The sequence below is a fragment of the Camelina sativa genome, chromosome 8 (genome assembly GCF_000633955.1).
Source record: "Camelina sativa cultivar DH55 chromosome 8, Cs, whole genome shotgun sequence".
Lineage (NCBI taxonomy): Eukaryota > Viridiplantae > Streptophyta > Magnoliopsida > Brassicales > Brassicaceae > Camelina > Camelina sativa.
In genome coordinates this window covers 5,064,904-5,077,384 of record NC_025692.1, presented here as the reverse complement: position 1 = coordinate 5,077,384, position 12,481 = coordinate 5,064,904, and the positions used below count along the sequence as shown (strand labels likewise).

At 35.8% G+C, this 12,481-nt stretch overlaps 2 protein-coding genes across 2 annotated transcripts; one reads left to right on the top strand and one right to left on the bottom strand.

Moving 5' to 3' along the window:
- LOC104706227 (basic 7S globulin-like) lies at positions 7,920-9,347 on the top strand. Its single transcript, XM_010422395.1, has one exon. The coding sequence runs from the start codon at positions 8,100-8,102 to the stop codon at positions 9,270-9,272; it is 1,173 nt and encodes a 390-aa protein (XP_010420697.1). The 5' UTR covers positions 7,920-8,099; the 3' UTR covers positions 9,273-9,347.
- On the bottom strand, positions 10,557-11,324 carry LOC104709227 (basic 7S globulin-like). The gene has a single exon (XM_010425876.1). It carries the CDS (start codon positions 11,322-11,324, stop codon positions 10,557-10,559), a length of 768 nt encoding a protein of 255 aa, XP_010424178.1.

The window sequence follows — 12,481 nt, the reverse complement described above, 5'->3', positions numbered from 1 at the left end:
TGATAGAAAAGAGTATGATGAGCCTATAGGACCTTATAATATACTTGAAAGTTTATTTGACTAACTTTTTAAAATTATTTTGATGGTTTTGTAAATTAGATATTCAAGGTTTGCGACAAATTTGCGATGGATTTGCTAGTGGCATAGCAAATTAGTCGCAATACCATCGCAAATATCTAATATCATAGCAATTCCCTTGCAAATGACAACTTTAAACCCTTGAACCTAAACCCTAAAAACTAATTACATTACTATTAATAATTAAAAAGATGAATCCAAGATTTATAATCAAAGTTAAGGCACTAATGACAATTTCAAAACCTAAACCCTAAATTTGTCGCAAATATCCCAAATCATAGCAATTCCCTCGCAAATGACAATTTTAAACCCTTGAACTTTAACCCTAATGACATTATATGTTTGCAATTCTCAATATTCTCATATAATTCTTATATAAATTACATATTTTTATATGTATGGAAATTCTGGAAATATTTTTATATATTTACTAGATATTTGCGAGGGACCCTAGCTAATCCCTCGCAAATTTTGGAAATATAAATTACATGTTTTTTATATGTTTGCTAGAGATTTGCGAGGGACCCTAGCTAATCCATAGCAAGTTTTGCGAGGGATTTGCGACGCAGCGTTTTTCTATATAAACAGAAAACCTAGTTTGAGCGTAGATCAAACCTCGACTAATCCGCAGCCGCAAAAAACCAAAATCCCTAATTCCTCTCTTCTCCGATCTATCTCCGATTAACCACCTCTCTTCTCCGATTAACCACCTCTCTGCATCTTCTCTCTTCTCCGCTTCTCTCTATCTCCACCTCTCTTCTCCGATCTGTCCTACGCATCTCTCTATCTCCCCGGCTATGGTTATTGTCCCTCTCTTCTCTCTATATCCTCTCGTCTTCGGTGACTGTCTCCTCCTCTACCCTCTATCTCTGGTGACTGTCTCCTCCTCTCCCCTCTATCTCCGGTGAGTCTCCTCCTCTCTTCTCTATCTCCGATTACTCTTCCTATTCTCTCGATCTGAAAGTCTTGTTAGTTTTGGGTTTAGATTTTTATTTTAGGGTTATGATTTGGGGGTCAATTTTTAGTTTAGAATTCTAATTTCGAGTTTAGAGTTCTTATTTCGTGTTCAATTTTGATTTTAGGGTTTTGATTTTAGATTTCGAATTCGAGTTTAGTTTGTTTTTTGTATAATTTTATTGAATTTTGGTTTTAGTGTTTAGGTTTAATTTTAATTTTATTTGTTTCAGATGTCTTCTCGAGACCAAAACGGGTCTGTAAACCAAAATGTTTACAGCCAGTTCATATCATCTCAAGGCTTATCTCCTCCCATCGCTGCTCGAGGGATACACTCTACTGGCCCTGCTCAAAGGTTACCTTTTCCCGCTTCTTCTCAGGGAACCTCACCGGCAACACAAGATAACCGTAATGCAACCTCTGAGGGGGTGCAAAATGATCTTCCTCCTCAGCAATCAACTTCGCGTGTCAACAGTATGACTGTCTCTCAAGCTTTTTTCACTTTGGCAGAGTCTCTGCGGGGTGCAAAATGATCTTCCTCCTCAGCAATCAACTTCGTGTGTCAACAGTATGACTGTCTCTCAAGCTTTTTTCACTTTGGAAGAGTTACTTGCAAGTCCCGGGCGTGCTGGCTTACCAAAACTGGATCCTAAGCGACCTCCGGGTACACTCTGGTGAGAATGTTATTGATCTAACCTATAGTTTATCTTTATGTTTTGTATTTTCAATGATCCTCATTCATTTTATCTTATGTTTTGTAGGTTTGACCAGGATTCTTCAGTTGCTGCTACTGTCCGGGCCATTTTTTAAAGAGAATTCAAATCAGCTCATGCCAATTGGACCCAAACACCAGGTCCGGTTGTAAACCGGTGGTTTGAAACTTTTGCGGTAAGTTACAGATTTATTGATGGGTTTAAATTACAGATTTTGTGTGTTTATCACTTGATTCTGGTTCTGATTCTGTTTATCATTCATTTTATGTCTTTACAAGCAAACATATAACTGGGATGCGTCCATCAATGGAAGAGTTAGAGCTGAGTTTGAAAAGAAGTTGAAGACTCGGATGAGTGATCAAGTGTCTCGGTGGAAGGGTAAGTGGAAGAAGAAAGGTAATGACGCAATGCCGCGGTGGCTTGATCCTACCGTATGGGATGGCTTGGTCAACTTTAGGTGTGAACCAAAATCAGAAGCAAAGAGTATCAATAACCGTAATGCTCGCTATAGTGATCCTGATGGCATGGGGATACATAAGCACCGTTCTGGTCAGACCTCTTTTAAATCCCGAGCACGAAACCTTGTAAGTATCTCTGTTTAACACAAGTTCATTAATCATATCATATCTATAATATAGTAATATAGTTGTTTCATTTCTCTGTTTTTAGTCTGAGAGGACTGGTGAGCCACTACCTGATTTCCTGCGAGTCCTAGAAGACACTCATAGGAAACCTGATGGGTCGTTTTTTGATGGACTGTCTGAGAAGGTGTACAATGAAGTATCGTCAAAGATAGCTGAAGCTGAGTCTGAGCTATTATCAGCGGATAACATGGAGAGTAGTGCTTCCGGCGGATTATCAGTAACTGTGAAGAACCAAATTTATGCCGAGGTAAAACATGCTTCATTGTTTATGTTTATGTTTGTGTAAACACTTATGGTTTACATATGTTTTGTTGGAAGGTTGCTCCGAAGAATAAGAACCGGATATATGGGGTTGGTAACATGCAAGCAGAAGCATCTTCAGCTCAGATTGGTCAACCGCCTCCTCCTTCTGAAGATCCACTTGTTCTAGCTGCGAAGCTTGCTGCTGCAGAAGCAACTCTTGCAACTCAGGCAACTCAGTTACAGAAGATGCATAGTTATGATGCATACTTTGATTATCTTGCAGAGAAAGATCCAGAGTTTGCTGCAAGGTTTCGCCAAGAAGATCCAGCTGTCGGAGACACAACCAACAGAGAGGCAACCGGCGGAGAAGCTACCGGCGGCCAAGCAACCTGAAGAAATGTTTGATGGTTCTCTCTCTCTTAATGTGTAATGTTGTAATGTTTAGCTTAGAACTTGATCTCCTTTGTAAACTTATTTTCTTATTTGAAAACTTAGTATTTCTAATTACAACTTTAATTTGCATAAGTTATAAGATTTAATTCTAATTACAAGTTTAATTTTAATTACAGGTTTAGTTCCAATTAAGCTAACCAAAATGAAAAAATTAATTTTTTTTATACCATTATTATTATTTGCGACGGAAAAAATAATTGCAAATTCATCGCAAATTTGTTGAGGGAGTTACTAGATACTACATTTGCGAGGAAATTGTTTTTTAAACAAGTTCTCGCAATTTGCGATTAGTTTGCGAGGAAATTTTAATCCTTGCAAAAGTTGCGAGGGATTTGCGACGTTGACCGATTTGCGAGAAGCAATTTGCGAGGAACGGACTTTTTTTGCAAATCTCTCGCTTTTGTCGATTTGCGAGGGATTCGCAACATATTCGTCCATTGCAAAACACATGTTTTCTTGTAATGTATGTGCAGTTTTTCATTTTCTTAGATCCAAAATGTGTTTAAAACTTGGAGAAATAATAAATACGAGACTATAATTTTTTATCAAGAAAATAAAAAATATAACAAACAGATTATATATGCTTAACTGATTGGAAAACCTTTTTACAGAAAGTACGGAATAAGAATCGTTAACACTTTACAGATAGATGCTTAAAATTAAGACCATGGTTATGTAATTTGTATTTCCAAAACAAATCGATGAAATAACTACTGCATGTGGTCGAGACTACTCGAGAGATATCATTGTCGGCAAATAACCCATAAAGAAGAACACGTGAGTTTTGCTGGATTTCACATTTCCAGATCTTCGTGAAAGAGAAAATTTTAAAATGTATTTTTTCGGCACCAAAGTTCTAAAGATGCTACTGTAGGTTGAAATAAATATGATAAAATTATGCCAGTGGATACGTTTTTCTAATTGTGGGACAAAAACGAACAATGATTTGTTATCATTATTAATATAAAACCAACACAAATTGAACAATTGTACTCACACTAACACAGTAAATAATTTACCACTCTAGCAATAAATAGTTATTTATCTGTGTAAAGTGTAAATGTGTTGGAGACCGAGAGAACATATTTTAATACTTATTTCTTAATCAAATATGAAGTAACTCATCTCAAAATTCGACGTTGCTGGTTCTGAACATCGAAACGATATATATTTTCCCCATACAGGCATCGAGTGTCGGTATTGAAGCCCAAGTGGGATTTTTAAATATAATATGATTTGGAAACGTGATATTTGGTATAAAAAACAATTCTTAGAAATGGATCCCAATTTGAAGCGTTTAAAGCTATAGATGGTTTTAAAAATATATAATGAATCCAGTTGGAGGAACGAACAATGATTAGATATTACTGGTTTAGAGACTCTAAACTCGAACCTAAATCCATCTTGAAGAATTTGATCGAGCATGCAGGTTGAAGCTAATACAATGCATAAATATTAAGGAATCATATTTAGGGATTTCTGAAGAAGTTTCGTGGCACTCTAACTTCAGAAATTTTGCCTATGGCTACGGCGAAGGTTTACCATACGATCCCTCCGAGAGTGATCTCCAAGCTGTCTTCTCACACAATAAGTGTAGTTTGCGTTTCTGAAGTTTCAATATCTCTAAATGTGTTTTTCTTATGCTTTTTGTTTGTACAAATTGTAGATATTATGAAGTTGTTGATGTCAATCTTATTCGAGACAAGAGGACTGGTAAATCAGGTTTTTGCGTCTGCTGCGTATGAAGATCAAAGAAGTACCACTCTTGTTGTTGGTTATTGAAGCTCTTTTTTTGATGACTCCTCCACATTGTTTTTATGTGGATTTCGGTGTTGTAATTTATTGATTTGAAGCTTTTTCGGTTAGTTTTTGTGATTGCAGTAATTTGAATGGAGCTTTTTCGGTTAGCTTTTTCGGTTAGTTTTATGTGGATTTCGGTGTTGGCGCAAGTCATATGGATGGATAATCCATTTGGCAAATATGTTAAGTGAGAATAAATTGTTTTCGATTTGGTGTTTTTTCGATTTGATTGCATTTATATTTTCGATTTGGTGTTTTTTTTAGTATTTTTCATTTGTTTAGTAAAAATAAATTGTTTGTCTATTGTTTAATTAAAATAATAAGAAAATATAATAATAAAAATAATAAAAACACAAAAGTAGTCAAGTAGATAATAATTTGCATTGATATTTTTCAAAAACTTTATTAATTATTGTATTTTGTAAATGCGGATGAGGTGCAAATAATAAAGTGCAGAAAGTAAATAACACAAGAGCTTTGTTAACGAGGTTCGGTTTTTCCTACTTCCCGGGACCACGTCCAGATTTCGATTCCACTAGAACAAGAAAGCAAATACAACATATTCGTAAACGCGTAAATTAAGCACAACCCTCTTAACTCACCGCTTCGTTCTATAACATGAAATCTTAAGGATAAATCTCTACCCTTAACTAAACTCACACCGAGCCTAGATTCAAACCAAGATAACCTAACCTTGGGCTAAACTCCCCCTGAGCCTAGACTTCAGATCTTCTACTCTCTTGAGCAACCTTCATACACACGTCACACCGACGAACAAAGAAGCTTGAACAACACAAGCACCAAACCGCGAAACTAAGCCGCACACGAACACAGAAAGCTCTCTAGGATTTATCTTTATGCCTCAGCTCTCTTGCCTCTCTAGGACGTGCCTAACACCTCTTTATATACCCATCAAGACTTCTTAATCACCATAGGAGAAGATTTCCAAATTTCATAAGAAAATAACTTTTTTCTTTTTGTTATTTTCCTTTTCCTTGTAAAACTCCAATTTAATCAACCAAAAAAATAGTAGTTTTCCTTTTCAATTCATCCTAAAACCGTCCTTCAATATTGCCTTCTCAAACCTTCTAGAAACTTCTCAGGCACATAAAACAACAGCAATCCTGTATCACTTCTTGAATCGCACAGACACTACTTCAGACATATCAATACATCTTCATATTTGATTTCAAACAACTTATATTAAATTATAATTTTTAAAAAATTGTAAAATACAAAATAAAAATATTTTATAAAAAGAAAAAAAAATAAAAACAATCCCGCGGCGTAGCGCGGGTTTAACCTAGTAGTTATCTGAATAATTTAAATTTGCTACATATGATATAAGATATGTTTTTCTATCTGTATTTAAACGAATTAATTTATGTAGTTTTGACGTTGAAACTAGTATTTTGAAGTTTAAGGGTGATTTGATATTTTCATTCTTTTTATTAAAATATAAATTTTAATAAAAATAATTATCATAAAATACTAAAAATGTCACTAATAAAATTAAATTATCCTCATGTGGGATTAACATCTAGCTAGTGTGAGTTTTTTTGTGAATCAGTTGTGAACTCTTGCTTCATTTGAATTCATTGCAAAAAAACAAAAAGAAACATAATGTATTTAACATTTACATGTTATACCTAAAGGCTAAAAGTGAACATAAGTGTTGGTACCACAATCGGTCACCTCGGGTTTAAAAAGCCGGGCCCAGAACCAGCAAATAATATGGGCCATAGCCGCAACCTGGACCGGCCCATTAAGCCCGACTAAGAGAAGTGGAGCGGAGTAAAACAATAGACCACTTTGGAGCTCGGGAAAGCGGTCAAAGATTCCTGTAATCAATTGTATTGAATAGAGTGCGAGATTGGCGGAGTAAATTAGTATGGTTAATTGTGATTTCGTAGTATAAGAATGAGTTAGGGGGAGATTGTAATGGGGACGGAAAAAATTTCCTATTATCAATAACACTTACTTTTACTTTGCAAATAACAATTATCTTTTATTCGGTTTGGAACTAGAACGGTGATAAACACCCCGCTTAGAAAACACTCCGGGAAGAGAGGTTCATTCTCCGATCCCACAATAAGCATCCTATAAAGTCGTAAGCTAGGTTCACATTCTCGTTTTAGCAGAATCTCTTGTATAACTCTATAGCAGATTCTTCTGATAGTTCGTTAATGTCCTGAAGATGTATAATACTTTTATGACCAACAAAATCAAATATTGTTTATCACATATTTAAAATATATATGAATAAAATACTTGAAATACATAACTATTTTGAGATGAATACCCCATCGTTTAGCATCTAGGATTTCTTTTCTTTTTTTCTTTTGTACTAATAAAGTGAATAATACAGCTTAAAAACCCTTAAAAGACTTTTATATAAACCCCAAAATCCGATAACTTCTAACGCAAAAGTAATGGGATTATGGTGCGGACATTTTTTTAAGAGCCAAAATTAAAAATTGGTCATTAAAATTAAAAGAGGATAAAATTGAAAGTGGACAAAAAAATAAACATTTTTTTGAAAAAAAGTATCTCAAAAGACACATTTTTCAAAAATTCTCTTTAAGAAAACATATACTTTCTCCGTTTCAAAATATAGGATGTTTTAGCTAAAACACGCAGATTAAGAAGTCTTTACTTTTAACAAGTTCAGCCAATCAGAAACAATACTGCATAATATAAAATACTAAATTAATCTAAAAGTTGCATAAAAACTTGAAAACATCATATATTATCAAACAAAAAACTTCTCTAAAACATCTTATATTTTGAAACAGAGGGAGTAATTTTTAAAAATATTTTAAATTCAAATTGACTTTTGACATTTTCCTATGATTCTGAAGTTAAATTAGATATTTTATGCCAAAAATTTTACATTAATTTTTTAAAAAATACACATATTAAAAAAAAAATCCTTCAATCTTTTTGAAGCCAAGCGGATATGTTTTGGCATTTTGAAATCTGAAAGAAAACAAAAAATATGTTATTTAGATATCAAATGAGATCACGTGGTACGATATGCTCTGGCTACATTCTTCTCAAATCATAAAAACTTGCTTACCCCAATGTTCAGATCTAAATAGCATAAAGAAGCGAAGAGGATGATCATATTCTATAAGTATACATGATGGTTAGTTTTAGTAATTCACATCATAGCCACAAGTAACAAATCATATATCCTTTTTTTTTTTTTTTAATGGCTAATATGATCTTTCTTCTCCTCTGTCTTGTTTTTCTCTCCCTTGCAAACACATCACACTCGTTGGAAAAGTTTCAATCATTTCAACACCCAGTTAATAAAGATAAGGCCACAAATATCTACTCCATCCCTTTGTCCATTGGCTCGAGTGTAAGCCAAGAATTCGTCCTTGACCTCAACGGAGTAGGACCCTTATTACAAAACTGCGCCACAGCCGCCAAATCCTCCTCCTTCCACCCCATCAGGTGCGGCTCCACGAGATGCACATACGCGAACCCGAACTTCTCCTGTTCCAACAACACCACCACTAAGACGAAAACTCCGTGTCGGTCGTCCGACAATGCCCGGCTCTTCCGAGACACCGTCCCCTTATTCTATTCATACAATGGAGTTTACATTATGGACAGTGAAAAGAGCTCTTCGCTGACTTTGACCTGCACTGATGGTGCTCCTGTTAAAGGAACCATCGGTCTCGCTAACACTCACTTGTCCATTCCCTCGCAGCTCATTTCCATGTACCAGCTTGCTCCAAAAATGGCTCTTTGTTTGCCTTCCAACGAGAAATCAAAACTTTATCCCGGTGGCCTTTGGATCGGCAAAGGGGAGTATTACTATCTGCCTTACTTAAAAGATGTTTCTACGATCTTTGCCTCCACACCTTTGATTGTCAATGCCAAGTCTGGTGAGCATTTTATCGATGTGAAGTCCATCCAAATCGGTGGAAAGACCGTTCCAATAATACTCCATGGAGCCACAAAGATATGCACTATGGCTCCTTACACCGTATTGCAAACTTCCATATACAAGGCTCTTCTCACAGCCTTCTCCGGAAACGCCAAGATGGCTAAAGCTCCCGCCGTGAAGCCTTTCGGAGCGTGCTTCAACTCCAATAATGGAGGACGTGGAGCTCCCGTGATCGACCTAGTGCTGAGCGGAGGTGCTAAGTGGAGGATTTACGGGTCTAATTCGCTGGTGAAGGTGAATAAAAACGTGGTTTGTTTAGGGTTTGTGGACGGAGGAGTGAATCCGAAGAACCCTATACTTATCGGAGGATTTCAGATGGAAGATAATTTGGTGGAGTTTGATCTCAAAGCTTCCAAGTTTTCTTTCTCTTCTTCTCTTTTGCTTCACAACACCTCTTGTTCAGTAGAAAGGTTATCACCTTTCTAATGCACGTAACCGATTATTGAAGTTATGAAGCCATGTTATTTTCCTTTCAATCTCGACATGAATAATTGAAGTCAATGAGAACTATCAGTCTCTTTTTAAATCGGTTGAAATTTTTGATCGGAAGGTATACAAGATCTTGCATTCCAACACTATATATGGTCTATAGACCTTATAAGATCCAATTTGTTCTGATTAAAAATAAACATGCAATATCCTGTAGACTATTTTTTCTTTTTTAAAGTAGAATAACTTAAAATGAAAATTTAAACATACATATATGCAATTTAATACTTTTCTGTTTTGGGGTATAATTTATCATTTTATTATACCGACGAGATAAACCTTCCTCCCCTTGGTAGTGTACAATATCAGTTAAAAAAAAAATCTTGAAAGTGCTCTATGCTTTGGAGTAGTTTCTTTAATCATGAATAACTATTATAATTTTAAGAGTTTCTGGCAATTTGCAAAAGAATTGTTATTCTAATATAAAGTTGTAACTTGAAAGCATGGCACAATAACTGCGACGGACGAGCAAGGCCACCTAATGGCCAAACGATGCCATCGAGATGAATATGCGTATACGACATAGTTGATCTTGATCATATAAACAAAACAAAAAAAAGTACGGTATTTTGACCTGTAACTAAAGGTAGAATCAAAATACAGAGATATATATGGATTTGGAAATACATTCGTAGTGCTTAAAAATAGAGAAAAGCACGTGCTTCCAAGAGATCGAGGATAATGCTTACATTTGCAGCATCTGGTCCAGATATCATGAAAGATATCACTGTATACATAAACACATGCTTTTCTGTATTTTTATTACTAGTCATATGAGTTCCTCGTACATATTCTTTTAGGTATCTTTCTATGTACTCTATTGACTGACTGGCCCATCTGATAATAATGTAAACACATGTGGATCTTCTTAATTATTTCTCCATGTAATGATGCATACGAAGCCAAACAGAAAATCCTTTGATTGAGTATGGATGTTTAATTAATTGTGGGTATTTTAGATATGTTCTGTTACTTGTTTTTTTTTTGACAATATTCTGTTACTTGTTAAGCTGCCTAAAAAGTAAACAAAACTTTATCCTTGATAACCCATTTCGTATTATATAAATTACAATCTTCTTATTTCTCCATAACCCATTTGTATCATCCAACAAGTTACATCTCTTGTCACTTCCACCTAGATGGGCTTGTCTTTAGACTCATAGTTTTCTTCGGGCCGATTTAAGAAGAAGAAATGGTAAAATATCTCAACAAATGAATTCATTAACTAATTACGACTTGTTTTGTATACGCCACCCGGCCACCAATATCTGTTGAAACTGGTCTAAAATGAGAACAAGAAGTGTTATATCTAAGAAGAGAAGATGTAAAACTAAGCTTCGATGATTGAAGATCAATCTCCACCAAACTATCTTCCATCTGATACCCTCCAACAATCACCATCTCTTCTCTATCTTCTCCTCCTCCTCCTCTCACAAACGCCAAACACATCACTCCTTTCTTCACAACTACCATCGAATTCCGTCCGTAGATTCTCCATCTACGGCCACCACTCCCCACCGTCAGATCAATCACCGGAACATCTTCCATGTTAAACCCTTTCTTCACTCTATAACACACCTCGAAAGAAGATACCTTTGCCTTTGCTTCGACCATCTTCCTCGACGAAGCCTTGGATTTGAACTCTTTAACAAAAGGTTCGTAAATCGAATGATGTAGAACAGTGAACGGAACCACCGTGCTGAGCTTAGAGAGTATCATCGGACTCTTCAGAGGAACCGCCTTTTCGTCGATTTCTATTGACTTGACTTGAAAGAAGTATTCATCAAAGGAGGTTTCGTTGGAGATGAGCGAGACAGTGGTGAAGAGGCGAGAAGCGTCGTACTGGTACGGCGGGAGGAAGTACGAACCTCCGCCGATGAAAAGGTCTCCGAAACCAGAGTCCTCTGTTTTAGAAGGGAGACAGAGTGCGAATTTTGGCGGGAAGAGTTTAACGGCAGAGGAGAGTTGCGACCGGGAGAGAAAGTGCATTTCTCGACAGACTTAGCAATCCAGAAGCTTCCGACGTGAACCCTTCGGAGTAGCTTTTACGACCGACGCAGGCGAATAACACCGGCGGCGAGTGGAATCGAGATGCGAAGCTTAAACCGTCGGGTATAGAATAGAAGATGATTCGGTCTTCACCCAAGGATCCATTACGTAACGTGTTATCCACGGGATTGTACGGATTTAGTCCACAAGGATGATCGGAGCATCCCGGTTCAAATTTTCCTCCGGCACTGGAGCACACATACCAATCTGTGTAGTAAAGATTCGAATTTTATGTTCACACAACTCAGCTCTGTTTCTAAACTTAAAAAAAATATATATATATATATATATATATATGTCGGAACGTTGACCTGGTTTTGGTTCCGACATTACAAATAATTATAATTGACAGCGAATGATAATTTTGGTTGACCTTTCATCTACTATTTAAAAATGATGGCTGCATAATCCATTACTAAATACAAAATTCTTTTTTTTTTTTTCTTAAGCTGGGTCTGTAACGTGGTTGTTATTGGGCCAAAACTATATTAGGCCCAATGATACCAAAAACCCATGCACTGATATCATTTTATCTCCTCCAATTCATATCTATTCGTATGGTTTATTTGCTTGTTGTATTTTACATATGCTGATATGCATGTGAATGAAAGTTTCGGCCCAATTTGGTTTATAAAAGTGTCGCCGATTAGTCCATACGTTACTTATTACGCGCGCACACAGACACTTAAGACGTCTAAGTTAATCACGGAGCAAATTTCATATCAAAAATAGGCAGTCAAGTGTCGAACTGGATCATGGTGATTGGTAAATCAATTTGTCCAAATCAACTATTTGTAGTAGAGGGGAATCCAATGATGATTATGTACGATGCAAATTGATTGCTTCTTAAGAAAAAAAAAAAAACAAGAAAGAGTTTTGTTTTTGTTTGCAAGAAATAATAGAAGGTTTTAAATGTAAAAAAAAATCACAATAAAAATCATAAAAGAACATAGTATAGTTTTGTTGTTAGTAATAATATCGTGGCTGTATCATCATCATTATTCGATTTAGCCTTCTTCTGTTTACTATCTAGTACTTTGTTAAACCAAGATATTTAGGATTCATTACCAAAATCACAAAAAAAAAAAAAAAAAAAA